Genomic DNA, 26,507 nt, shown 5'->3' with positions numbered 1-26,507 from the left:
TTCTCTCTCCCTCTGGAGTAGTCTGGCTCTTTTTTTTTTTTTCTTCTTTTTACTTAGCCTTTCAGCACACAACCATCTTTGGTGTGTCTGCCACTCTTCTCTTAACCTTGACGTCATGCCTCAAACCCTTGCCATTTCCAAAAACTGCTCTAGTTAGCTTCTACTGCAAGAACAAACGTCTTTGCTTGGTACTCAGGCCACACACTGTCTGCTCCTAAAGGACTCAATTCCTACTCTGTTTCTCTTGCACTTTTAGCCAAATTGCAAAAGGCTTACGCTTTGTTCCCTAACCCTATGCAGGCATTCCCTGACTTCTCCACTTTCCAGATGATTCCCTTCCAAGAACGATCATTTCTCTCTGTCTAAACTCAAGTTTTGCTTCTGGAAAATAACACCCAAACCAAAAATCTTCCTTTTCCTGAGCTTTCTGCTTGGATGTGGTTTCTTTGTCTGGAGATCTTTTAACTGTTTAAGGACCTTTTATTGCCTTACCTGATTGTTTTTTCCTCAGACCAATAGATCCATTGGAGGGCAGAGCTATGATTTATTCATCACTGATCCCCTGAAACTGGCAACAGCTCTGGGCACACATGTGTTCAGCAGATATTTTGTTAATTCAGCAATTATTTATTGGGTTTGTTGAAGGGACTCTGCTTCTCCAGGTGACCTTGGGCAATTTCCTGAGCCCACCTACCTACCTGCGGTTTGTCCTGTGTCATAAACGGATATTGAAAGTACATTGGAAATAAAGAAACAAAGTATCACCTACATGTCTTGTGTTGTTATTTCGTGGCAACTTTATCGCTCAGTTTTACCGGCTAAGTCTTTTGTGAAATGTTTTAATGAAGCAGGCAAAAGAGACGATCACACTCCCACTGCCTCCCCGGTCTGCAAGCGGCAGCGTCCTCGCGCCAAGTGTTCTGGGAAGCGTTTTGGCCCTCGCGCCGCGCCGTAGACTGGCGTCTTGTCTGTGCGCCGTAACTGGGAGGGGCACAGGGATGTCGCTGCTGCGGTCGCTGCGCTTCTTCCCGGTCGCGTGTACCGGCCGCTCGGTGAGGGCTCCCGGCCCAGGGGCTAACCTGCCCTCCTGGGCGCCGTAAGCGCGCCCTTCCTTTCCCCCGTCCCGGGTCCGCGCATAATGCCCCCGGCGCCCCGCGGACGCCCTCCCTCTTCCGTCCTGCTCCGGACGCTCATCCCTTTCTCCTTATCCCTCCCAGGCAAGGGCTGTCCTGCTCCAGCCGTCCCAGCCATGGCACACGCTTCACGCGGGCCCCTCGTTGTCGTCTTCTGCCTCCAGCAAGGAGCTCCTCATGAAGCTGCGGCGGACAACAGGCTACTCCTTTGTCAACTGCAAGAAGGCTCTGGAGACTTGTGGCGGGGATCTCAAGCAGGTGCAATGCGATTTGGTGTTACGGCTCCACCCCATGCTTTCCTTCCGGGGTTACTCTGGGTAGCATAGACGTGACCTGCTGCTGCCCAGTGTCCTGAGCCACAGAACCCAAAGAGTTCTCTGGCATAAAAGATAGCTTCCCCCTTCGACTTCGTTTTCACTGGAAGCAGTTAACCTAGAAACTCAGTTAACTAACTAGAATTCCTTGGTAGAAGGCTGTGGGAGGGCTGGAGAGATGGCTCAGTTGTTAAGAGCACTGATAGGTCTTCCAGAGGTCCTGAGTTAAAATCCCAGCAACCACATGGTGGCTCACAACCATCTGTAATGAGATTATGAGATCTGATGCCCTCTTCTGGTGTGTCTGAAGACAGTTACAGTGTAGTTGTATATAATAAGGAGTTAAATCTTAAAAAAAAAAAGAAGGCTGTGGGATTCGCTGCTGCTTAGAGATCGGGCATTTGTGTAAATTTTGAAATTAGACTCTAGAGGCCCTCACACATGCTGTAACTCTGGAGATTGCAATGAATACTTTCGTGTTGTGTCAACGTTGTCTATACAATGAAAACACTACCATCTGTCTCATTGTGGGGTCGTGAAGATTAAAGATAGAGAAGCATCAGCTACTACAGAGCCCGGTGTAGAGCATTTAAGTGATTTCTGTTATAGAATGTGGGTGTGCAGAAGAAGTCATATGGTTTGCACACATTATTTTAAAGTACCATTCATTTCTACTTCCTGTGACGGACGTTTCCCTCGTGTTTCTTTTGCATTTGTAGGCAGAGGCCTGGCTGCACAAACAGGCCCAGAAGGAAGGATGGAGCAAAGCCGCCAAGCTCCATGGGAGAAAGACTAAAGAAGGCTTGATTGGCCTGCTGCAGGAGGAAAACACAGCTGTTTTAGTAGAGGTGTGTTGTTGGGGTGCTACATACTAGCTACATATTAGAAAACAGCTGTGTCTTGGAGCAGACAGTTTGTGGACCCTCACATGCTTACAGAATCTGTAAGTGGTGGCTGGAGTTAAGTCCCCAAGGCCTCCATTATATAGACTGGGTTTAAATGCATAGGTGTCTTGATGGGAAATGGCCTAGCAACCTAGATCATTTCTCATAAATATGAATCCAGTGCAACCTTGTTACCTGTTACAGGTAGAAGTGGCAGCACTCACCTGTGTTCTCAACACTTGGGAGGCAGAGGCAGGAGGATTACTGTGAGTTTGAGGGCAACTAGGCTACCAAGTGAAATCCTGATCTTTACTCCTAGAAAAACCAATAAGGAAGTTGGTGGTTGTAGTAATGTATTACTCAGGTGTTGATGTCTGATAAGTAGTGGATTTGGAGGACACTGTAGGATCAAGGCATGAAAGGATAAGGGAACGAGATAAACAGTTGGTAGTAAACTAGTTTGGGGCATGGGCAAGGTACTGTGTGGGCGTAATTCTAGTGCATGGGAAGTAGAGGCTGGAAGGTCAACTCAAGGTCATCCTGGGCTACTTAGAGAGTTCAAGGCCAGCCCCAGACCCTTTCGCAAAACAGTGGATGAAGTGATCATGGTGTGAGTCCTTCAGTGTGTTCCGGGATGCTCCTGGGTATGCAGGCTGTGACTGACTCCCTCCGCGGCTTCTGTCATTCCACAACTATGGACCTGCAGCTTTAATGTCCCTGTCTTCGGCTTTTTCCGGCAATTCTTTGGCTAGGTTTCCAACCTTAAGGCCCTTTTAGCTTATACTGCAACATCCATGCATTCCCACAGGTAAACTGCGAGACAGATTTCGTCTCCAGAAATGTAAAATTTCAACAGTTGGTCCAGCAAGTAGCCCTGGGAACCATGGCACACTGTCAGAACCTGACGGATCAGCTCTCCACGTACAGTAAGGTGAGCATGAAGGTCGTCTCCAGCTTGCCGGGTCTGTTCTTTTTTACCTTTTTGGGGTGACTAATTGAGGATTTGAACCCAGGAATTTGTGTGCACACTGCTCTACCAATGAGCTACGCTTCTCTTTTTGGGCGGGGAAGGGGTTGAGACAAGGTTTCCCTGTGCTGCTCTGGAACTTACTCTGTAGACCAGGTTATTCTCTGCCTCCCAAGCGCTTTTTTGTTTTTTTGAGGCAGGATCTCTCTCTCTGTAGGCTTGGCGCATCTGGGACCAGGCTGGCCTCACACGGCCTCACATTCACAGAGATCCTCCTGCCTCTGCCTCCTGAACCTGAAGTAGAGGGATGAGCCATTACGCCTGGCTCCCATCATTTTTGGGGACAGGGTTTCTTACTGAACCCAAAGCTCACCCATTCACCCAGACTGACCGGTAGTGAGTTTTAGAAAGACTACTGCCACCCCACTGCTGGATCGGAGATGCGTGCCATCTTTTTATGCGGGTGTTGGAGCTCACGCTGCCTACTGTGATAACACTGAGGAAATACTTCCCGGAAGATTTCACCTCAGCCATGCTGATCTCTCAGTCCCAGCTAGACAGCATTGATTGTCCTAGGAAAGCAAAGCTTTCTGTCAGCGGTGCTGACTCTTGTTCATCACAGGCTGATTGATCAGCCCCCAGCTGATCAGAAACCAAGATTCATAACTCAAAATATCACATGAATGACAGTCTTAAAGGACCTCTCAAAGAAAAGAGAGAGGGAGACAGGTAAAAACGACAGACACACAGACAGAAAAAACAAGCTATACAGTGAGACCCTATCTTTAAAAAAAAAAACAAAAGAAATGGTCTGGAGAGATGGCTCGGAGGTTAAGAGCACTGACTGCTCTTTCTGAGGCTCTGAGTTCAATTCCCAGCAACCACATGGTGGCTCACAACCATCTGTAATGAGATCTGATGCCCTCTTCTAGCGTGCCTGAAGACAGCGACAGTGTGCTCATATACATAAAGTAAATAAATAATTCTTTAAAAAAAAATACAGACATATCAAAGCTGAATTAGACAATATACAAATAATAAATTAAATACATTGGCATCATTTTGGTGGACCTGGTTTGCCCATGCCTTTACTCCCAGCACTTAGGAGGAAGCTGGATCTACGGGTTTGAGGCTAGCCAGGTCTACAGAGTGAATTCCAGCACAGCCTGGGCTACAAAGAGAAAGCCTGTCTCAAATCAACAAACAAAAGGATAAGAGATGTCTTGTTGCTTTAAGAAAACATCCCTATCACATCGTAGCACTGGGGTGTGTGCATGTGCACGTGTGCGTGCGTGCCTGTGAGCGTGTGGGCATGAAGGTCAGAAGGTAGCTTGCAGGAGCCGCTTCTGTGACACAGGGCTCTTACCACTGAGCCGCCTCGCTGGCTCCCTCTTACTCCCTTTCGAATGTCATTAATTTTTATTATATAAACTTTATATATATTTGTTCGTATGCACATGGTGCCCACAAGGTTACAAGAGGATGCAGGATCCCTGGAGCTGAGTTCCAGGTGGCTGTGAGCTGCCATGTGGGTGCTGGGGACTAAACTTAGGTCCTCAGAGGAGTAGCCATGTGCTCTTGACCTCTGAGCCCTCTCCAGCCTTGACTCCGATTCTTTCTTTTTTCCCCTTTAAAAGGTTTATTCAATTAATGTGTACAGTGCAGCATATGTGTGCACTGCTCTCTAAGACCAGGAGGTGCTGGGCATTGAACCAGGGTCCTCTAGAAGAGTAGCCAGTTCTCGTGACCACAGGGCCATTGCATAAGTGGTCTCATCAGATTATCGTTTTATTTCTTGTTACACCATTGTAATACATTTGTGTCAGGTACTGATGGCGACATATAGACTTGCTTTTCAACATATCCTTGTATCACGGAAACAGTCTCTAGCAGTGTTTCACACAGGCTTGGCCAGCCTTGACCACACTGTAGCCTTGGTCAGCTAAGCACTTCTCATCCTTCTGTCCCCACCTCCCAAGGGCTGGGATTAAGGCATGTTCTACCATGCTCACTACCGTGTTCTGCCATGCTCACTACCGTGTTCTACCATGCTCACTACCGTGTTCTACCATGCTCACTACCGTGTTCTACCATGCTCACTACCGTGTTCTACCATGCTCACTACCGTGTTCTACCATGCTCACTACCGTGTTCTACCATGCTCACTACCGTGTTCTACCATGCTCACTACCATGTTCTACCATTCTCACTACCATGTTCTACCATGCTCACTACTGTGTTCTACCATGTTCCACTATTGTGTTCTGCCATGCTCACTACTGTGTTCTACCATGTTCCACTATTGTGTTCTGCCATGCTCACTACTGTGTTCTACCATGTTCCACTATTGTGTTCTACCATGCTCACTACCGTGTTCTACCATGTTCCACTATTGTGTTCTACCATGTTTACTATTCTGTTCTACCATGTTCACTACCATGCTTTATCATGTTCACTACCATACTTTACCATGTTCGCTACTGTGTTCACTACCATATTCTACCATGTCCGCTGTCATGTTCTACCATGTCCACTGTCATATTCTACCATGTCCATGTCCACTGTCATATTCTACCATGTCCACTGTCATATTCTACCATGTCCATGTCCGCTGTCATGTTCTACCATGTCCATTGTCATGTTCTACCATGTCCACAGTCATATTCTACCATGTCCATGTCCGCTGTCATGTTCTACCATGTCCACTGTCATGTTCTACCATGTCCACTGTCATGTTCTACCATGTCCACTGTCAAGTTCTACTATGTCCACTGTCATATTTTACCATGTTCACTACCATATTCTACCATGTTCACTATCCTTTGCTTTCTAGCTGCATGGTATTCTGTTGTATGATGTGCCACAGACTATTCTATTAGTCTTCTGTATTTGGGCATTTGTCTATTGCCAAACTTTAATGATTAGAAATAATTATTCAATGGATAATCTTTTGTATACGTGCTATGTGCTTTTAAAGAATTCATACTCTTGTGTCTTTGAAAGTTCATCATCAAGCCTGTTATAGTGATGCATGTCTGTAATCCCAGCACTTAAGAGGCAGAGGCAGGAGGATTTCCAGGAGTTTTTGATTAGCTTGGGCTGCATTGTTTTTCTAAGTCTTTCAGGATTGCAGAATGTGACCCTGTTCCTAAAAGCAGTACTGGAAAAGGAAATGCATCCTCCAGTTCCCAGTCCTAGAACTGCAGAGCCAAGGCCTCGTACATAGACGGCTCTGCTCCGCTCAATCCTTTGCGTGTGCTTTGTCAGGTATTCCTGGCAGTGCTGATATTTTATGATTGTATAAAAGTCCCACTCCTGTTTCTAGGAAATGCTAAGAAGGCAGGGCTAGAGGATGAGAGTCTAATGGAGTTGGGGTGGTGCAGTGGTAGAGTAAGATATTTATGAACATGATGTCATCAGTTTTTAACATCCGTGGCTTGGCTGAAGTTTCATCTGTTTATAGATGGTTGTCTTAAGCGTTTTCCCAGGTCTCAGCTCTTTCTGGCTGTTCTTTGGGTGATTTCAGCTGTCAAGCCAGCTCACACTTGTCTCCTGTACTTAGGGCTTCCTCAACTCCTCTGAGCTTTCTGAACTTGCAGCTGGGCCCGACGGGGAAGGGTCTCTCAAGGACCAGTTGGCCTTAGCGATTGGTGAGTATCTGTGAGAGTTCTGGAAAGTGGACGTTACAATTGGGTTTTTTTTTGGTATCCGTTCCTTTTTGGGGCAGGGAGGGTTTAAGACAGGTTTCACTGTGTGGCTCTGGTTGTTCCAGAACTCTGTAGATCAGGCTAACCTTGAACTCATAGAGATCCATCTACCTCTGCCTCTGGCCTCTGCCTCCTGAGTGTTGGGAGAAGAGGCGTTCGCCACTCACCCCTACTCACTGTCTAAAAATTCTTTCCCTTTTAAAGAAAATTGAAGATCATCTGTTTCAGGGTTCGATAATGAGTTTATGCAGGTGCATGTCTTTAGCCACTGTGGGAGAACCATGCTCCGGTCATTATGGGGCTACAGTGCCGATCTTGCTCTCTTTCCCTGTGTCCTGAGAGAGGGAGGGAGGAAGGGAGGGAGGGAGGGAGGGAGGGAGGGGATAGCAGGCTGGACTGGAGTGGCTGGGAATTCTCTGTCTGCAGCTTTTAGCCAAGGCGTAGTTGCTTTCACACGGTCATCTCCAGTTCTGCGTGGTGAGCCACAATGAGCAGCCATGCCGACAGCTGTGTGAAGAAGTCCTGGAAGAAATAGGACTTTTTACTTGATCTCTGGATCTTCCTCTGAATGACCAGCTTCTAACCATAACTGTGTCTAACCCTGTGTCTTCACGAGACCCTGCTGTTTGCTTCACATCCCTTCCCCATCTTGATTTATTTAGGCTTCTCTTGGAAGGGGATCCTGGGGAAACAGGAGAAGACTAGAATCTGTGTTTGGTTTCGAGAATGTTACAGAATCTTTGTACCTTTGATAAGTGGTGGTTGGAACTGTTGGTGTCAGGGGCTTGGATTTCCTGGAACTTTCTGTTGCAGACCTTTCCCGGACTCTGTTGGTGATGGGAGTCAGTTGTGGATGTGTTTTCGAAAGTGATCGGTGATGGGGGCAGGTTTGCTTTGAAGTCAGCTTTGAGTTGTGACTTGAGCGTTGTGACTCTAGCGCTGCCTAGTATCGCTGGGTGGGTCAGTGATTTATTTAGTGGTGAGTTTAGTGGTGTGATGACTAGCATGGACAGAAAGGTCGTCTTGCATAGTTCACATGGGTGCCACCATAGTCACCACAATCCAGTAGTCGTCTTGTTTTTGCTCTTTTATAGGGACACTGGGAGAAAACATGAGTCTTAAGCGAGCTGCCTGGGTGAAGGTGCCCTCTGGGTTCTATGTCGGCTCTTATGTGCACGGAGAGATGCAGAGCCCCTCCCTCCAGAACCTGGTGCTGGGGAAGTACGGGGCCCTGGTCATCTGCCAGACTCCTGAGCAGATCACAAACCTGGAGGAGGTTGGCCGCCGCTTGGGACAGCATGTGGTGGGCATGGCCCCTCTCTCAGTGGGCTCCCTGGATGATGAGCCTGGAGGGGAGACAGAGACCCGGATGCTGCCCCAGCCATATCTCCTGGATCCTTCCATCACACTGGGGCAGTATGTGCAGCCCCAGGGCGTGACCGTAGTCGACTTTGTGCGCTTCGAATGTGGAGAAGGTGAGCAGGTAGCAGAGGCTGAATAGGTGGAAATATTTAATTTTCATACCTGGATTTCCTTATAAAAAGTTATTTTCTAAACCTCTTCAACCCTCAGATTTTTTTTTTAGTTTAAAATGAAGTTATATATTCATGGGTAAAGTTATTAAATATCAATGTAATAAAGCATGATCATTTATTTGCATAATACTTAACTCATGTGTGTATATGTAAGTTTATGTAACTGCGAGTATATGAGTATATGAGTGTGTGTGTGTGAGTTTATGTGACTGTGTGTATGAGTGTGTATGTGAGTTTATGTGACTGTGAGTATGAGTGTGTATGTGTGTGTGTGAGTTTATGTGACTGTGAGTATATGGGTGTGTGTGTGTTTATGTGACTGTGAGTATGAGTGTATGTGTGAGTGTATGTGTCTGTGAGTATGAGTGTGAGTGTGTGTGAGTGTATGAGTGTGTGGGTAGGTGTGTGTGTATGTGAGTGTATGAGTGCATACTTGCCAGGCTTGTGTAGTAAGCATTTTTACCCAATAAGCCATCTTCCCAATCCCCAGCCTGTTGATTGTGTAGTTGCCGAAGTTTCTAGCACATTGTCTTGCTCCTGTGACAAAGGTCTCTCATTCTGCATTGACTCTGACATTTTGGGTCATGTATCGTCCCTGGAACTTCCCCAGCAATGTTTCCTGTAATCTGGACTTTGTGCTTGTTGGCACATGCTACAGCTGTCTGGGAGATGTGGGCTCCTTTGTTGACAGCTACAGCATGCTCTCTGCAGTGGTGCACACATACGCTGGTATGTGCCCAAGATGGGTGTGGGTGGCTAGGTCTGAGGCAGATGGGAATAGCAGTTGTCCAGTTATGATACATCTCTCTCTCTTAGCATTGCCTTTTATTTGCTTTGATGCTGGAGATTGAACTAAGGGGAGTGTGTTCTTGTCTGTCTGTCTGTCTGTCTGTCTGTCTTTCTTTCTTTCTTTCTTTCTTTCTTTCTTTCTTTCTTCCTTTCCTTCTTTCTTTCTTTTGTATTTGGTTTTTTGAAATGGTTTCTCTGTGTAGCTCTAGCTATCCTAGAACTCACTTTATAGACCAGGCTGGCCTTGAACTCACAGAGATCTGCCTGCCTCTACCTCCCAAGTGCTGGTTTAAAGGCGAGTACCACCACCACCACCACCACCACCACCACCACCACCACCACCCAGCTCCTTTACTTTTTTTTTTTTTTATGTGTATGAGTGTTTTGTAGAAGAGGACATTGGATCCCCTGGAACTGGAATTACAGGTGGTTGTGAGCCACCATGTGGGGGCTGGGAACTAAATCCGAGTCTTCTGCAAGAACACTGAGTGTTCTTAACCCCTCAGCCATCTCTTCCACCCTACACTGCACTCTACAAAATTGAGACGGGGACTTTCTAAGTTACTCAGCTAATTCACTCTGAAGCCCAAGCAGGCCTTGAACTCACAACTGTGTTGTTACCCCAGCTGAGCTGGGGTTAGAGGCTTGCGAACCAGGCCCAACTTCAAGATTGCCTCTTTATTTTCTCAGCACCGAAATACTCTTCCCATAATAACTACAGTCACCAGAACATGGCACATGGCCTCTTTATTTGAAAGGCTGAACATGGTGTGGCACATGAACATGGTGTGGCACATGGTAGACCTGGGCATTTGGAGTCCGGCCTGCAGGAAGCGTGTGCTGACTCCACCACTTTGGGGATTGCAGGGTATAGTTCAAAGCAAATGTGGGTCCTGATGCATTAAATATTTTGAGCTTAGTTTCTAGTTCTCTCTACCTTTATGCCTTCACTCTCTCTGCTGAGGCTTTCGCTAAAGGACCACCAAAGCTAAAAGGCAAATAGTTGGCATCTAGTGTATAGCAACCTAGAAATGCAAGGATGAATGCAAAAGACAGAATACACGACCCTGAGATCTGTCGTATCTAGGGCAGCGTGTGTCGGGCTCAGTCGTAGATGAACCTTTGCTGATGTTGGCACTGCATTAGCCCTCTCCTGTGGTCACGCCTTGTTCTAGAAAAGGCCTGCTTCTTTCTTCAGCTGGAGCTGTTTCCAGCCAGGCAGAGAGACAAACTGCCCTCTGGTGATGCCAAACACAGAGACAAAATCTCGTTCCGAGAGGTAATTCTGAGAAAATAGAATTTGTGTTGAGAAAGAAAACAGCACGTTAGTACAAGTGAGCAAGGTGGGAGGAGGGAGGCCTGGGGCTGGCGGAGAAGCTGCACAGCTGTGTGCCTGCCTAGCTTGCAAGGGGATCTGAGCCCAGAACGGTAAGACTAGTCATAGTCATAGTGAGGTAGGCCGGCCCTGGGAGAGGTGTGTCAATGGGTTCTCAGGAAGGCTGTAGCAGACCTACATTGTTTCTTAGCCATGGAGGGCCATGTAAGCCAGTGGTGAAGACTGTCTGGGTTTTCCACTCAGTCCTGGTTCCTTGCCTGATAGGCAGTGAATGGATTATATGTTAACAGATGAATTATAAACATTTGATTTTGGATGGATGGAGGTTTGAGTAAAGTATTTATCTTGCTTCATGCCCTTTCTTATTGAATACTTACTTTTGGTGCTAGGGGTTGAACCCAGGACTGCTCTCTGAGGAACCTGAGAATGTGCAATGTGTACTGTACCTCTAGTACCCCACAATCCTTAAAATAAGCAATTGAGATCATTCCAATGCAGTGTCCATGTCAAGATCTAAACTACGACTTTTATTATTAATTTTTTTCCCCGAGACAGCATCTTACCATAGCCCAGGCTGTCATAGAATTCACTGCATAGCCCAGGTTGGCTTGGAACCTGCGGTGACCTTCCTGCCTTGGTCCCTGTAGTGCTGGGAGTACAGCCATGAGCCACCAAGCCCAAGTAACCTGTGGTCTCTGCTTGTAAGAATGTTGTAGTCTAGATGCTTAGCACTTAGTTAGAGAAGATGTTACCGAAAAGTCAGAGTCCTTTAAGAAACTCTTTCAAGGAGAAAATTCACTCATATATCTATCCATTCAACATGAATATGTTAATTCATTTAACTAAAACCTAACACAGGCAATGAAAGGGCCCAAGGGGAGTGTATGTGGTGGGAAATAGAGTTAGGAAACTGGTAGTCAAGGAAAGCTGGCCAGAGCTCAACTCTATGTGGCGGGCAGCTGGCTCTCTCACATAGGAACGCCAGCAAGCAAAAGACTGCATGGCTCGGGCAAGCCTGTTCAAGGGACAGAAAAGCAGGTACTGGCTGAAGGTGGTAAGGAAAGAGGGTATGTGAGGTCCCCCAGGGCAGGGACAGACTGTGGAGGCCTTTGGAGTTTTTTGTAAGTACAGTGGGAAGCCATCTGAAGTGTTTCAAAGTTTTCTATTACATGTATTTAGTGTGCATGTGGGAGGGGGACATAGACATGGAGATCAGAGGACAACTTGTGGAATCAATTTTCTCCTCTCGTGGGTCCTGGGTGCCGAACTTGCAAGTGCCTTTACCCACTGACCCATCTTGCCAGCCCATGCTTTATTTTTTATTTAATTTTTTAAACTATTATTTGTTAAAGATTTATTTTATGTGGGTGCTCTATCCTCATGTACATCTGTGTACCAGAAGAGGGCATCACTGTAGATGGTTGTGAGTCACCACATGACTGCTGGGAATTGAACTCAGGACTTCTGGAAGAGTGTCCAATGTACTTAACTGCTGAGCCATCTCTCTAGCCCCCATGTGGTTTAAATAGAGCATATCTGCTTTCGGAAGACCCCTGGCTATTACAGGTACACTAGGGAAGAATTGGGGAATGGCAGGGGAAACACATTAGTTCACAGCAGTTCCACGGTGGCTGGACTAGGCTAACAGTATCGAGGTGAAGGATACAGAGTCCACCAGATGGGTTCCTGTGGGAGGAACCCTCGAGCTGACTCGGCAGCTCAGATGCCCCTGGAGTTCTGTAGCATTCCCAATATGCTCTGAGCCATTTCCTGAGCTTGGTGCTTAACCCGTGGGAGCTCCGCTGCACCCTCATTCACTTGCACAACCACTCACCTCCTTTTTGGTGGGGTCCACATCCTCAGGCAGCTCCTGGTCCTGACTTTTCAGCAGAACCTCCACAGGGTAGTACTTTGGCCCACTTTCACTAGAATTCAGGGAGAGGGTTGCGTTCTTCATGTCCTGTGTAAGAGAAGAACGGACGTGGGTAGAGCGATGTTTTGCTTGGCCTCGGTTCCCTGCGTGTATAAGGTTTACACTTTGTCTTATGCTGCTCCATCCTGTGTGAACATCTTTCAGGCAGTCCCTAAACCTGGATGCATGACAAACCTGGGAAAGCTGACTCAGCAGGTCCAGTGTGAGGCTTTAGAGCCAGACTGCACTTATGTCCTCCCATGCATTATGTACAAACGTTTGCTTATGTAGTGCTGAGAACTGAAGCCAAAGCCTCCGTGTGCTAGGCCGGCACTCTGCGGCTGAGCTGTACACCTGTAAATACTATGATTGTATCCCTTCTGTTCCAGTTTCTATCTAGGTCCTGAGTTTGCAGTCGCTAAATGCCTTCCAACTGAAGCCACGCTTAAGTACACTTTAAAGACACTAACGGCATCCAATTAGCTTTGGGATCCGAGTTAGCGGCATGCAGAGGACAGCTTGTAAATGTTGGACCTCCCTGTGCCATGCATCCCGTCCTGTCATTCCAGCGCGGCTGGCTGTAGCTCTACTTACTATAGCTGTTAAAATAGGGGGTCAGTGGCCTAAGCTGCTGTGGATTTTACTGTCGGAAGCTAATAAAATATCATCCGGGTTAGAAGCTTGTACCTGGGAATGCTAACAATAATCCTAATCTCTCTGGAAAGCAGAAAAGGTTGAGTAATAAAGTTAGGTTCTGTTCTTACTGTTCTTTCTAGTTTTGTTTTTGTTTTTGTTTTTGTTTTTTTCTTTTTTGGGCCAGGGTCTCATATAGCCCAGGCTGGTCCGCCATTTAATATGTAGCACGATGACCTGAAGCTCTTTAGTTTATTTAGTACATTATATATAGGGGGGGATCTGCGTGCACATGAGTGTGGGCGCTCTTGCAAACCGGAGGAATACATACTTCTGGAGCTGTAGTTACGGTCTCTTGTGAGCCACCCAACACAGGTGTTTGGAATGGATAGAGCAGCAGTCACTCTTAGCTGCAGAGCTGGCTCTCCAGCCCCCTCCCCCAAATACCTACCATGTTCTGAATGCAGTAAATTAGGAACTTGGCTCTGAGACTCGCTTTTCCCCCTCCTTCACCTCCCCTCACACACTCTCTCTCTCCCTCCCTCCGTCCCTCCCTCCCTCCTTGAGACGGAGGCCTTGCGGTCTTGCTACGTAGATTAGCCTGGCCTAGAACTCACAACTCTCCCACATTTGCTTTTCAAGTGCTTGAGACTTGCTTTCTATTACTTAAAATGACCTCCAAGAATGGGTGCAATTCAATGGTAGAGAGCTTCACTAGTTTGCACCTCAGACAGAACACAACACAACAGACAACAAAAGCCCTCTGCGTCCGAGTAGACAACTGGAGGAGTTCTTAAAGACTCGAGGGCATCTGCCAGACTCTCTCTCTTTCCTAAGTGCGAACCGGACTCACCGTGGTGATTCGCACGATAGCAGTGGCATCTCCCAGCTCGTTCTTTAACTGCTCATATGATTTTCCTTCCTAGGAAGAAAAAAAAAACTGAAATATTCCCTGATAACGGGGAACAGGCGTCATAGGCCTGGTGTGTATTATCAGGGAAAGCAAAACATGGTAGAACGATGAAGCACTTGGGTATGCTCAGGTCCATTTGCATGTGACCAACATTCTTTAGTGGTAAAAACAAGCAGGTGGGTGGGTCAGGTGCCTGGTCTTCCCACTGGCCCACCATGACTTTGCAGACTGTCAGGATTGTGACCATGTGTAGACATGGTATCACTGGTATCACAGCTCCTCACTGCCTCCTGCCGACACAGCTGGGAACTGACTAGGCTCCCTGCCATGGAGACAAAGCTGGGGGTGGGGGGTGGGGGGAGGGGTGGTGGGTGGGGAGGGAGTGAGAGCCTGGCTTTACTTGGGTCTGGAACAGCACCCCGTCTCCCCATGGGTTCTGAGACTCCAGACAGTAAAAACAGCATCCTCAGTTTCTTTCTTCTTACACTCCAAATGTGAGGGTCCCATGCCAGGAACCAGCCTGTGAAAGTGGGGGGCTCAAAGCCCTGTTTGATGATCAGGATCGGTGTGTCGGGGTCTCGGCCACTGGGGTGTGTTACCAGGTACTCCTGAGCAGTCGAGAGGGCCCCCTCCTTCTCTGTGGCATTGGCCTCCGCTCCTATCCACAGGAACACCTAGGAGTACAGATGTCATATTGTTAGTGCTTTTGGGCCCATGCCGCTTTGTGGTATGATGGATCAGGCCCTCAGAGTCCACAAGTACTTCTCAGCTGCATCTCTCAGGTGTATCTTAGCTCTTGTCTTACATCTTTGTGTGTTTATTTGTTTGATTTTGAGATAGGACCTCACTGTCTAGCCCAGGCTGGCCTCAAGCCTACTCTTTTCTTGAATTCACAGAAATTCTCCTACCTCAGCCTCCCTAGTGCTAGGACTGCAGGCGTGAGCTACTCTGCCAGACTTATTTTATTCTCTGATAGGATTCCGTGTCTCACCCTCTTCCCACTTGTCCTTCTCTAGGAGTCTTCTGAGAGCTCGGAACTGCACTAAGTGCTTCACACACCTCACCATAAAGCCCGGAGGTTGCTTTGCCTGGCTTCTCCCTCCAGCCTGTAAACACTGAAGGCTCATTAGCATGGAGGGAAATGGCATACTCGGGAAGACATCTCGTTCACCTGCTGCCTAAAAGGCCATAGTCTCTAGAATCTGCTGTCATGCTCACATAAGGGCAGGAACTATGCTATGCTTTGTTTTCCAAAATAAGGTGAGAAAATTCCCAGGGTGCTGAGAGGAAATTTTTGTTTGGTTTGGCTCGAATTTTTCTATCCTCTCTATTTGGTGGGTGTGGGAACACCTGTGCCAGAGTGTAGGCGTGGAGGTCAGAGGGCAACTTGCAGGATCCATTCTTGCCTCACATTGGGTGGGTCTTGGGGATCAGACTCAGGTTGACAGTGTTGGTGGCAAACACCTTTACTCACTGGGCCGGCTTGCTGCCCACCCCCCTACCCCGCCCTTTTTTTTTTAGCTTTTTTGAGACAGGGGCCCTGGCTGGCCTCAAATTTTGTTTGGATCCTCCCGCCTGTCTGCTGGCTGCTTGGACTCCATGCATATGTCAGTTTCCTGGCTCAGGTTGGTGAGGTGAGACATCAGTCTCTGCTGACTGTGGCATAAAGCAAGCTCTCTAGCAACCACCGACTCAGTGTGACTCAGTTGGTCTAGCACTTGCCTCTTCATCCTGGGTGGGGATGCCACAGAGAAACAAGCCCAAATGTAGAGACCTTTTCCAGCATCCTGCACTTTGTGGCTGTGTCTTACCTGGTCCCAGGTGTCCAGGAGCATCACATCACCTGGGCTCAGGTCATCCTGGGTGAAGTCCGTGACCTCAGTAACAAGGAACCGGCCGGTCTTATTAGAACATTCAAAAAGCCGGACCTGGATGTCCAGGGTTTCCTGCTGCAGCCTGCAGAACAGTCAAGTAGAAGGACAGAGCTGCATACGAATCGTGTGTGTGTGTGTGTGTGTGTGTGTGTGTGTCCATATGAGGACAGAAATAGCTTTGGGTGTCGTCTTCCATAGCTCTGCACTGTAGTATTTTTGAGACAGGGTCTCCTAGGGCCTGGATTGTCAGTTTGGCTAGACTGGCCGACCAGCATGTCTGAGCGATCATGTTGTCCCCCGGTCCCCAGCACAGGAGTCACAGATCTGGGCTGCAGTAGTTGGTTTCTGTCTGTTAGGGATGGAGCCCAGGTCCTTGTGTTTGCACAAGGACTTTGTTGACTAAGCTGTGTCCCAAGCCCGGAATGTTTAAAGCTTTGAGGGATCTCAGGATTTGTATGGGCCACCAGCCAGGGGAGCCAAGAAGACAGAACTGACTGCTCACCTTTTGTCGTTAGCGTAGGGGGCTTTTCCTCCCAGAAGGTCCCAGAACTCAGGTGGCTCCTGGCCCTCAGCTACAGTGTCTGCGTCACCATCACAGAGAAGCTCTGCCAGCTCCTTAGCCATCGCCCGTTCGTCCCCACTTGACCCCTGAGGGGTGAGGAGAGCACGGGTGTCAGAGACACAGGGCACACTCACAGGGATAGGGACGCCAGGCTTCTGAAACTGGGGGTGGTCAGCTCTGAGCTGCAGTGCCCCAGGATGGGGAGAGTGAGGAAGACAGGACATGCAAGCAAAGGGTTGCCCTGCTCTGAATCCCACAGTGCTCCTATGCAGACATCACCTTTGTTTTAGCGTCGCTTGGAATTTTAGCACACACTTTCCCAGTAAATGCTCTGCCTCTGTGGCAAGCACCATATCCCATATCCCACGAGCCTGCCATGAACTTTCATTATTGTTTTGTTTTTGTTTGTTTTTTGGAGAAAGGATTTCTCTGTGAAGCACTGGCTGCCCTGGAACTTACGCTGGTCTCAAACTCAGAGATCCCCCTGCCTCTGCCTCCTGAGTTCTACGATTAAAGGCGTGTGCCACCACCACCCAGCTTCATCCACATTTTTTAAATTACAGTAACATTGACTCTGTTGGGATCCATAGGCTTAAACAGATCTCTGTCCCCACAGTGCAATTTCCTTAGTCCTCCCCCAATTCCTACCCCTTTGAAGTCAAGCCCTGAGTCCTGCACTCTTGACATATGCTAAGCTGTGCTCCATTAGAACAGTCCTGCTGTTTCTGTCTTAAGTGCAAGCATGTAACATCCAGCCTTGGAGATGGATTCTTTCACTTGACAGGAACTGGAGATTCCGTACTGTGTGCATGAGTGGCCCTTCAATCTTTACTGTTGAGTAATATTCCATTGAATGGGTATATCCACGTTTATCTATTTTCCAGATCGCTTCTAATTTGAGGGGATTGTGAATGCATGTGCATAGCGGGTACAACTCTTTGTGTAAGGAGGTTTTTGTTCACTGGTGCTTTTTTTAAGATTGATTTTACTTGTGTGTTTTGTCCACATGTATGTGTATGGGTATGTGCCCTCAAGTGTGTGCAGTGCCCATAGAGGTCAAAGGGGGTGCCAGATACTGGAACAGGATTTACAAATGGTTGTGAGCCACCATGTGGGAACCAAACCCAGGTCTTCTGCAGGAGGCATCTCTGTTGAGCCATCTCTCCAGCCCCTAAAGAGATAGGATTGTGTGTGTGTGTGTGTGTGTGTGTGTGTGTGTGTGTGTGTGTGTGTGTGTATAGCTTCCACGTACAGCCTTTTGTGTTGCTGGGGTTGAATTTGGGTGTACTACTCTTTACTGTCTTGCTGACAGGGCTGAGGGCAGAGCCAGGGCAGTCGTGACTAACTAGTAGACCCCAGCAGCCATCCTACCTTGCCATACCACAGGTAGTGCTCCGCCTGAGTCCAAAGCAGAAAGACATCATTAGAGTTGAGGGAGGAAGCGGAGGCCGAGACTTCCACTGCTTTGGTATTGGATTTGTCGTTCCCGTGGATCTGGAAGAGTCTTACTGGAGGGTCAGGCTCCACATTTCCCTTCCTGGAAGTCCCGCCCTGGAGAGGAGAAAAGCAGACCTCCAGAGCACTGCATACCCTCTTTATCCCTCAGGATCCCCTAGGCTAACGGGAAGGGTCAGGGTGAGGACCAGTGTCTCCCACCACTCACTGACCTCAGAGTAATTCTGAGGAACAGGTGTTATTCCACTGTGCACACGAGGAAACTGAGGTTGGAAAATTGTCTTACACAGGGCAAGAGAAAGACTTGACATCAGGCTTGTGAGACTCCCCCATACGTGAGTGTCTACGTTGCCTGCCGAGACTTCCACCAGGGCTCCGTGGAAGAGGCAGGCCTTAGACTAGGAGAGGGGCACACCTGGGCAGTGACTAAGGGTGCAGAGCAGTGTTAGACTGGGTAACAGGCCACTGCGGTGCAGGTCATGTGGCACAGAATGTGAAAGACCATGGGCACCAGGTAGATAGTGGCTTGAGATTTCCCTGGATGTCTCAGACAAAGCACCTCCTTCACCCTAATGTCTAAACTAAGCCTTGTTCACACACCCCTCACCCGGACCGCAGCCTGTCTGGTATCTCTTTATTGGTTCCTTAGCTCTGAGCATCCCTGTATAGGATGTTTTACTTGTAAGTCCTCACCTCATAGATAACCAGCTTCCCTTTGAAGATGGCCATGAAGTGGCGTGGCTCTTTCCCCATGCTAACCCGGACTTGCACCGGGGCTCCACCAAACTGCTGATCCACCTCCACCGCCTGGTAGGCCGAGGCTGCCAGCTCATCCTGGGAAGCGTGGCGTCCCTGTGGTGGTGAGAGAGAAAGGAGTGAGCCCAGTGGCCGGAAGGATCCAGTCCCGCGCACTGAGAGCTTGCATCTGACCTACCTGCCAGATATACAAGATGTAACAGGGTTTCCCGTTCACATCATACGTGTAGAGAACCAGATAGCAGTCTCCCCCGTAGAAGAAGCCATGCCACTGGTATTCCACAGGGACCAGCTCCAGGTTCTCAATTCTCCAGACCTGGGTACAAGAGAAGACACAGTCTCTCAGAGAAGAGCATCCAGTTCAGGGAATTCCACCGGAAGGGAACTGGGCAGTGTTGAACAGACTCCAAGTGGGAAAAAAGCACTAACATCTATCTCAAGTGCCCCTCCTGCCTGGGTCCTCTGTGCCTCAAAGGCCGTCACATTTGCAAGACTTGAATCCCAAGAACAGTCCCAGGTCACACAGCTCCTGTCAAGCAGCCGAGTTCTTCACAGACAGCTTGAACATGTCTTCCAGGTGATAGACCATTGGGGAAAGCGTCTCTCACTTTCCTGAAGCATTGTGGGTAAACAGCCAGCCCCACACCTCTTGGACAGTACGGAAATGTGGAGTGGGGACAGAAGCATACAGAATGGGCTGCCTTCCTCTGCAGCAGGAAGATCCCAGAGGCCCAGTGCGGCCCTCTCTGGGCTCACCTCAACCTTGCCGTTGCCGTCGTCCACCATTCTTTCCTGAGCAGCCACTTCTGGCTTAGTGTGTAGCAGAGTCACGTCGAACTTGTCCTGGAAGATTTTAGCTGCAGAGAAAGAGGTGGGGAAAGCCAAGTGAACACACACTCGAGCCTCTTTCTAGGATCCCAGCAGAAGAAGACACATGTGGCAAAATCTCACCAATTTTACCAATGCTGAATGTTTTCCCCAAGCCAGTGGTCTGGTCCTTCACCGACCATTTCTGGAACAACTGTTTGAACATGGCCGACTCTGCGCCATCGTTGACGGTCTCTACGTTGGTGCTGCTGGGATAACCCTTCATCTTGATGAAATCCTGCAGTCCCCACCCCCACACAAAAGCATGTCAGCCAGGGCACTTACTGGGTGTTCGCCCATCTGGTACTTCACTGTCTGAAGTCAGGTGGTGGGATGCTCTCCTCTCTGACCCTGGGGATCATAGCCTATTCTGCCTCACGTCTGAGGTTCCAAGTGACTACCACCAAAAGACACGAACACTTCAGTATCTCTTCATTAGACGGCCACGACGATGGCCATTATGGGTTGACTTCTGCGGGACCTACTGTGCGCCTCTACTGACTATATCATAGTTATTTGCTCACTTGTTCCTTGTAAACACACCATGTGCTGGATCTACAGAAGTTAGTAAATGCCCCTTGAGGACCTGGCCCTAATCTAGACATGTGACACCCCCTTCGATAACAACAGCACCTTCCAAGAGCAGGTTGTGTGCCGAGTATGGTTCTGAGCACTTCAGGAATCGGTTTCATCTCACAGTGGTTCCGGGAGACAGGGACCATCCCTGTTAGATATCGGGAGCTCAGGGTGCTTAGTGGCCTTGCCCAGAACACTCAGCTGGAAAAGGTAAAGCCTACACTCACATTCTAGTCAGTCTGTCTACTTTGAAGTTCTTTATGTCACTGTGCTCAAGTGCCTGGCGTGTTTGGGCACAGCTCTATTGTGGTACTGACAGATACTCAGTCAGCATCGCACATCTGCAGCTCCTACCAGGGCTTTGGACATGGCCGCCTGTTTCTCCACCTTGGTGGCTCCTTTGCCTTTCCATACGTAGATCTTGGTGCCACTTTGGTCCAGGATATAGCAGTCCTGAATCAGGCAGGGAGAAGTATGGTCACTCAAATTCAAGATACAGAGGACTTGCCTTTGAAGTTACTTCTGGATCCCTAAAGCAAAGCCCCTCCAGCCGACTTACATCATGGTTCAGTAGCTCCTGGACCAGGGGCCTTGTTGCCACTTCTGTGACCGACAGCTGCCCAGTTGTGTCGGAGACACTGGTGAAGAAGAGAGATTAGCTTGTGCCTTCTCTTTGGGAAGTATCCCATGGCTAAAGTGATGTTTCAGTGTGGCATTTCTGGACAGAGTGGATTTCCTGAGATAGACACGGCTTGAATACAGAGAGGGAGATATACTCTGTTTTCCAGAAGAGACTGTGAGCCTCTCTCCCAAACTATCCCATCCACATCCCTAGGCATGGATACACCGGAAAGGTTACACGCGTAGGTCAGGAGACTTTTTAACAGGAACGGAGGATAGCTGCCTCTCTGAGAGGGGCTGTTTCTGAGCTCCTTGTAGGAGATACACTTAAAAAGGATGAACTAAGAGCAAAGGCAGATGCCTCTACCCAAGCCAAATGCCTGCTGTTCTAGGGGACATCTCTCCACAACCAACCTCCAGCCCACAGCCAAGCTAAAGCACTCACTGATACAACATGATGGTTGACTTCTGCTGCTGATCGGTGACCTCATCAGGAACTGCGGGCTTGATAATGGAGCGTCGGCCAAGGGTATTCTGGAGAACCGTCATCAGTTCTGGGCTGGCTGCCTCTTTGTCTCCCTCAATCACCCCGATTTCAGCTCGGCCCCCTCGCTCCCTGTCCCGAATGTCCTTTGCTAGAAGCATAGCCTGCCAGAGAAGCCAAAGGAGGCCTTCAGCTCAGCCGGTGCCCTTTCCTTCCCAACGCCTTCTGTGGGAGCCACCAAGATTGCGGACAAATTACTCTGAGGTCGAGGAGTGAGACATGCCCTTGGCCTGCCTGCAAGACAGTCTAGGCTAAGGCAGGAGTCCCCCTGGGCTCCCGAGGGTCAGCAAGCACAGAAGGCCAAGGAGAAAGCACCCAAGAGGGCAAGCCCAGCTTGACACCAGGCCTGGAGGAGAGGAGGAGGAGGAGGGGAGGAGGAAGAAGAGGAAGAGGAGGAAGAAGAGCTAGACCTTGAGGCGTTCCCCACTGTTGCTCTCCGGGCCATTCCACTGGATGATGACCATCCCGAGGTCCAGCAAGAAGACATCACCTTGGTTAAAACTGTCCCAGCTCATTTCCACCTGCATGGGAGAGGCCAGAGCTGTTTGAGGTGGTCTTAGGGGCCAGGGCAGGAACACTGGGCCCAGACAGTCATGTGTGGGACTTACCTCAGTGGCTCTGATGTTTCTTTTCCCCTTCACATGTAACAGCCTCTTCACATCATAGGTGTTGGTCTCCACATGCTTCATCCCAGAGGCCACACCCCCCTTTTTATAGCTGCGGGGATATTGATAGTTATTTGTCCTGAGCCTGCTACAAGCTAGGTTCTGGGAAGACTGCTGAGAATTAATTATAGTAGTAACATAGAGACATCAGCTTCTGTCCACGTCACTCATAGTAAATGAGCAACATACACAGAAACTGCGCCTGCTGCCCCAAGGCTAGGTCTGTGACGAGTGGCCGGGTCAGGCTCTCCTGAAGGGACGTTTGAGCTGAGATATTATGATGAGAAGTCCCACAGACAAGAAAAGTAGTGCTGCAGGCAGAGGGAACCTCATTGGTTGGGATTAGAGGTGGCTGCCATGGCCCTCAGGTTACGTGTCTACGCACTGAGCGCCTGCATGTGACCTCCCAGGCCTCTCCCTGCCTCAGCTTGTTCTGGCAATCTAAGGTCCCTCCTTCATTCCAGTAAAGTGTGTCCTGTCACCCCTTCCACCACTTCCATAAACAGAGGCTGTCATTCTGTCGTAGACCCTGTTTGTGTCTTTGTTCATGTGTGCTAGGCGAGGCTTGCTCTGGACACACCTTTCTGTGACAGACACCTACATTGATCACAGACCCCTCCCACCACTAATGCACAGTTGGGAACACTCTGGATCATGGGTCCTTACAGGCCTGGGTGTGTGAGGGGTTGTCCTGAGAGATGGGATTCACAATGAATAGTCCCAGTGCACTCCAGAACGTAGTGCTGACCCTTCCCCCTCCTATGGCTCCTCTCAGCCTGCCCAGCGCTCAGCCCCACCCTGCTCTGATTTGCTCTTGGGTTAAGGTGGTTGTTTTGCTTTGCTTTGCATCTCTCAGGTTACTTCAAAGGCACATTGACCCTTTAGTCTCCATTCCTGGACACTGTTGTATCTGCCTGTGCTCTGTACATAGCTACTCACATGATGCCCCGCTTGAAGTAGCCACGGAAGGTGTCAGACTCATGGTACTGGACCTCACGGTGCTGCACGGGGCTGCCTCCCAGGTAGTCATCCAGCTGTGTGGTATAGATGGCTGCACAGCTCTGCTCATCTTGGGAGGAGTCCTTCCCGATCCAAAAGTGGATGTTTTGGGAGAGAAGGCTGCCCACTCTCCGGGTCTAGGATGTAGCCAGAGGGACAAGGTCAGGTGCAAGGTCACCTGTGCTGTCCTGCTGACTTCTCTGGTGTGGGAAGGCCCCAGCATGCCTGTCTTACAGGCTGCAGGGCAAGACCCCTCCACATACATACGCAGCCCTTCTTTCTCTGTACTGGAGTTGGCATGACCCATTTACAGGCCCACTGAAGCTGTACAGCCTTACTTCCTTCCCACACTTGTGGAAGTTGGCCACTTGCTTTTCCTAAAGTGGGAAACCTTTTCCCAGTCGAATTTCAGGCTCCCTCTGAAGGGCCCCTGCACTCACAGAACTGCATAGCTGTTAGCACTGTGCATGTGATATTATTCCTCCAGTAGAAAGAGCAAAAGCTTTGATTTAAAACAAAACAAAACAAAACAAAACAAAACAAAACAAAAAATCCCCAACAATAAAACCCAGGTTATTCTATAGCCCAAGCTTGTCAAACTTGTTGAGGCAGGCCTCGAACTCCTAATCTCTCTAGTTTCACCTCTCCAGTGCTGGGATCACAAGTGTGTGTGCCACTAGGCTCCATACGAGAATGTTTGCTCGTAGCCCAGGCTAATCAAGGATTTAGTATGTAGCCCAGGCTAACCTTGAAGCTGTGATCTTGCTGAGTGCCATGACTACAGGCATACACTATGCCTATCCTGTCAACTTGTCACAAGCTGGGGTTATCTGGGAGGAAGAATTTGATGGCCTGTGGACATGTCTGTGTGCGTTTTTCCTGATCAATGACTGATGGGGGAGAGCAAGTGGTCCTTGGGTATATTTTGTAAAAAGCCACAAGAAGCAAGCCAGTAGGCAGCATTGCCCCGTGGTCTCTACAGTTCCTGCCTCCAGCTTCCTGCCTGAGCTCCTCCTCAGTGGCGGTCTACAAGCTGTAAGATGAAATAAACCCTCTCTGTCCCAACCTGCTTTGCTCAGGGCATTTATCACAGTCACAGAGACTATCACACCTAAGGCACAGTGACACTCTGTGGCCAAAGTCAGGCTGCATATTTGTGTGCTTTCCTGAATACTTGAGTGTGTGGCTGGGACCTAGGGGGTGTGTGTGTGTGTGTGTGTGTGTGTGTGTGTGTGTGTGTGTGTGTGTGTATGTGTGTGTGTGTGTGTGTGCGTGCGGTATGCAGGGTAGCTTACACCCAGGAGGGGGTTTGGACTGAGGGCCCCATGCCTACTGCCTGTCACACACAGACACTGGGAACTCCACTTCTCTCACCAGCGGAACTGTCTTCAGCTTGGGAACTACCTGCTGAGAGGAGGACATTGCTCACCGAGAGGATGATGTAGCAGTCTCCCTCATAGAAGTTGCCATGAGCACTCAGGGGCACCAGCACCAGCTCCATTTTCTAGAAGGATTAGCAGAGTATGCAGCTGTGTACCTCCCTCCTGCCCTCCCCACAGCCCCCCTGTTCTGTCGCTGGCACAGGTAGCAGAGGAACTGTCTCCCTATCTTTACAGACAGGCGGCAGGCAGTGCAGGACGGGACCACTCTGGGTCTGAGGTTCTGGTGTCCTCCATAGCCTCCCCTTGGTCTCATCCGCAGTCTTCTGGGGATGCTTGTGAGCTCCCAAAGCCCACAGCAGGGGAAAGAGTTCGGTGTAACTGCCAAGTAACCCTCATCTGAGCTGTGTGGACTGTCCACAGTCTGGGCAGCGTTCCAACCCTCTGCTCATGACTGACTGCCTAGAGCCACGTGCTGTCCTGCAGGGTCTGGGAAGCAGAGCAGGAGAGGAGGCAGACAGCACAGAGAAAGTCAGAGGCATGTGGCGCTCTAGGCCCCACAGTCATAGTCTGGGTTGTGGGGCCCTGATTTGCTCATCCCAGGAGGGCCATGCACGAGGCCTCAGGTACAAATGATGCTTTCTCTGTCCAAGTGAAGCAAACCTGTAGCCATCTTTGTATATGTTCTATGTAAAACCCAATGTCAGGTGTGAAAAGATTAAATACATTCATGAGTCCAGGTTGGTGCCTGTTTGTTGGTTTTTTTTTCTTCTTACAGTTCTTTCTTGTGTGCCACACTGTACGTGTGAAGGTCAGAGAAATTGAGTTGGTTCTCTTCTTCCCCTGTGTGGGCCCCAGAGCTTGCATTCAGACACCAGGCTTGGCTGCACACACCTTTCTCCTTTTGGCCCACCCTTCATATTCATTCTCAACTACGTGAGGAGCCTGGCACTGGGCGTGAACTTGGACTCCCACAAGCCGTGAGAGCTTGTGACTCACCCTTTGGTGAGTGGGGTGAAAGGAAATGCTACTTGTGGGGTTCAGGCTGCAGCAACTGACTAGCTAGAGGTGGGCATGTCCTGGTATCCGGTAGGTGCACCCAGACCACAGCACAGAGCCACCCCAGAGACCAAGGCCACAAGGACAGAGACAAGCAGTGCCCATCTGAACATGTCGCACCCCAAAGCTAGGAGGAACCAGACATGTTCTGACCAGCAACCAAGAGTCTTTGGGTAAGGGACCTGCCTTTCTGAGACGTTTATGGAGTGTAGACTGGCCAACCAGATGCACAGATGAAAGACAAGCTTGGTTCTGCCTGGGGACCGGCACTGAGTCACTGAGAGGTTCAGGGTTGGGGAAACCTGCCCTCTGATGCTGACCTTTCATAACCACAGGTTCAGATCCCAGCGGCCAGGGTGGGTGTGGCTCCCACTCACCTCAATTCTCCACGTGATAATCCCGGGGTCATTGGTCACAGTCCTGAAGGCACTGCTCAGAGACATAGTGTCTGTCTTCCTGGAACTGAAATGTCACAAAGCCAGGGTGATGCTCCTCACAGTGAACCATTGCTTCTCCTATGACACTTCCCTGTCTCATCAGCAGTCACGCCATATGTCCATCCGCCGTATGACCCACCGTACACAGTGAGTTTTTGGTTTTGTTTCATTTTAATCTTTTCAAGGGAGGGTCTCTGACACCCTGGCCATGATGGAACTCATTCTGTGGACCAGACTGGCCTTGAACTCAGAGACCCACCTGCCTCTGTCTCCCAAGATCTGGAACAAAAGGTGTGCACCACCACTGCCCGGCATGTTTTGTTTTATTTTATCAGCATAGGATCTACCCACATAGCCTGGGCTGGTCACAAACTCTTTCTGCCTTAGCTGCCTGAGCTGCCTGAGTGCCTGCCTTACAGGCGTCCACCACCAGCCCGAGGTCCATACCTTTTATTTTCATACCCAACCTTAAACGTCTGCATTTTAGCCACGCTTTCTCGCTGCTAGCCTTCAGTGGCTCGTACAGAGGAAATCCAGGCAGAAAAAGTATTTCCCAATGAGGCCCCTTCTCCCAATCCTTGAACGCCCCT

General features: G+C 49.2%; 2 protein-coding genes across 9 annotated transcripts in view; one reads left to right on the top strand and one right to left on the bottom strand.

The window, feature by feature from the left end:
* Window positions 1-992: 992 nt before the first annotated feature.
* Tsfm (Ts translation elongation factor, mitochondrial) overlaps window positions 993-26,507 on the top strand; it is a 27,933-nt gene continuing 2,418 nt past the window's right edge. The window contains exons 1-8 of one of the 8 annotated variants that reach the window (XR_015624370.1): window positions 993-1,052; window positions 1,218-1,391; window positions 2,167-2,295; window positions 3,140-3,262; window positions 6,861-6,948; window positions 8,100-8,480; window positions 15,140-15,383; window positions 25,816-26,064. Coding sequence is in view for 4 of the 8 variants with exons in the window: in XM_087558979.1 (XP_087415105.1) it covers window positions 999-1,052; window positions 1,218-1,391; window positions 2,167-2,295; window positions 3,140-3,262; window positions 6,861-6,948; window positions 8,100-8,480; window positions 24,420-24,487 (1,017 nt within the window). In the remaining 4 variants the exon portion in view is untranslated. 8 annotated transcript variants of the gene reach the window in all.
* Window positions 10,060-26,507, bottom strand: part of Avil (advillin) — an 18,028-nt gene continuing 1,580 nt past the window's right edge. The window contains exons 2-20 of the mRNA NM_024401.3: window positions 25,858-25,942; window positions 24,472-24,546; window positions 22,983-23,179; window positions 21,987-22,095; window positions 21,789-21,899; window positions 21,280-21,482; window positions 20,773-20,851; window positions 20,568-20,666; window positions 19,722-19,875; window positions 19,527-19,627; window positions 18,949-19,086; window positions 18,708-18,866; window positions 17,931-18,110; window positions 16,500-16,645; window positions 15,935-16,079; window positions 14,609-14,797; window positions 14,064-14,132; window positions 12,500-12,625; window positions 10,060-10,614 (exon numbers count right to left, since the gene is read on the bottom strand). Of these exons, the coding sequence (NP_077377.2) occupies window positions 10,501-10,614; window positions 12,500-12,625; window positions 14,064-14,132; window positions 14,609-14,797; window positions 15,935-16,079; window positions 16,500-16,645; window positions 17,931-18,110; window positions 18,708-18,866; window positions 18,949-19,086; window positions 19,527-19,627; window positions 19,722-19,875; window positions 20,568-20,666; window positions 20,773-20,851; window positions 21,280-21,482; window positions 21,789-21,899; window positions 21,987-22,095; window positions 22,983-23,179; window positions 24,472-24,546; window positions 25,858-25,923 (2,460 nt within the window). The 5' untranslated portion in view covers window positions 25,924-25,942 and the 3' untranslated portion in view covers window positions 10,060-10,500. The remainder of the gene's footprint in view (window positions 10,615-12,499; window positions 12,626-14,063; window positions 14,133-14,608; window positions 14,798-15,934; window positions 16,080-16,499; window positions 16,646-17,930; window positions 18,111-18,707; window positions 18,867-18,948; window positions 19,087-19,526; window positions 19,628-19,721; window positions 19,876-20,567; window positions 20,667-20,772; window positions 20,852-21,279; window positions 21,483-21,788; window positions 21,900-21,986; window positions 22,096-22,982; window positions 23,180-24,471; window positions 24,547-25,857; window positions 25,943-26,507) is intronic.

The sequence above is a fragment of the Rattus norvegicus genome, chromosome 7 (assembly GCF_021556685.1).
Source record: "Rattus norvegicus strain SHRSP/BbbUtx chromosome 7, alternate assembly SHRSP_T2T, whole genome shotgun sequence".
NCBI classification, from domain to species: Eukaryota; Metazoa; Chordata; class Mammalia; order Rodentia; family Muridae; genus Rattus; species Rattus norvegicus.
This window is presented reverse-complemented; position numbering and strand designations above follow the sequence as displayed.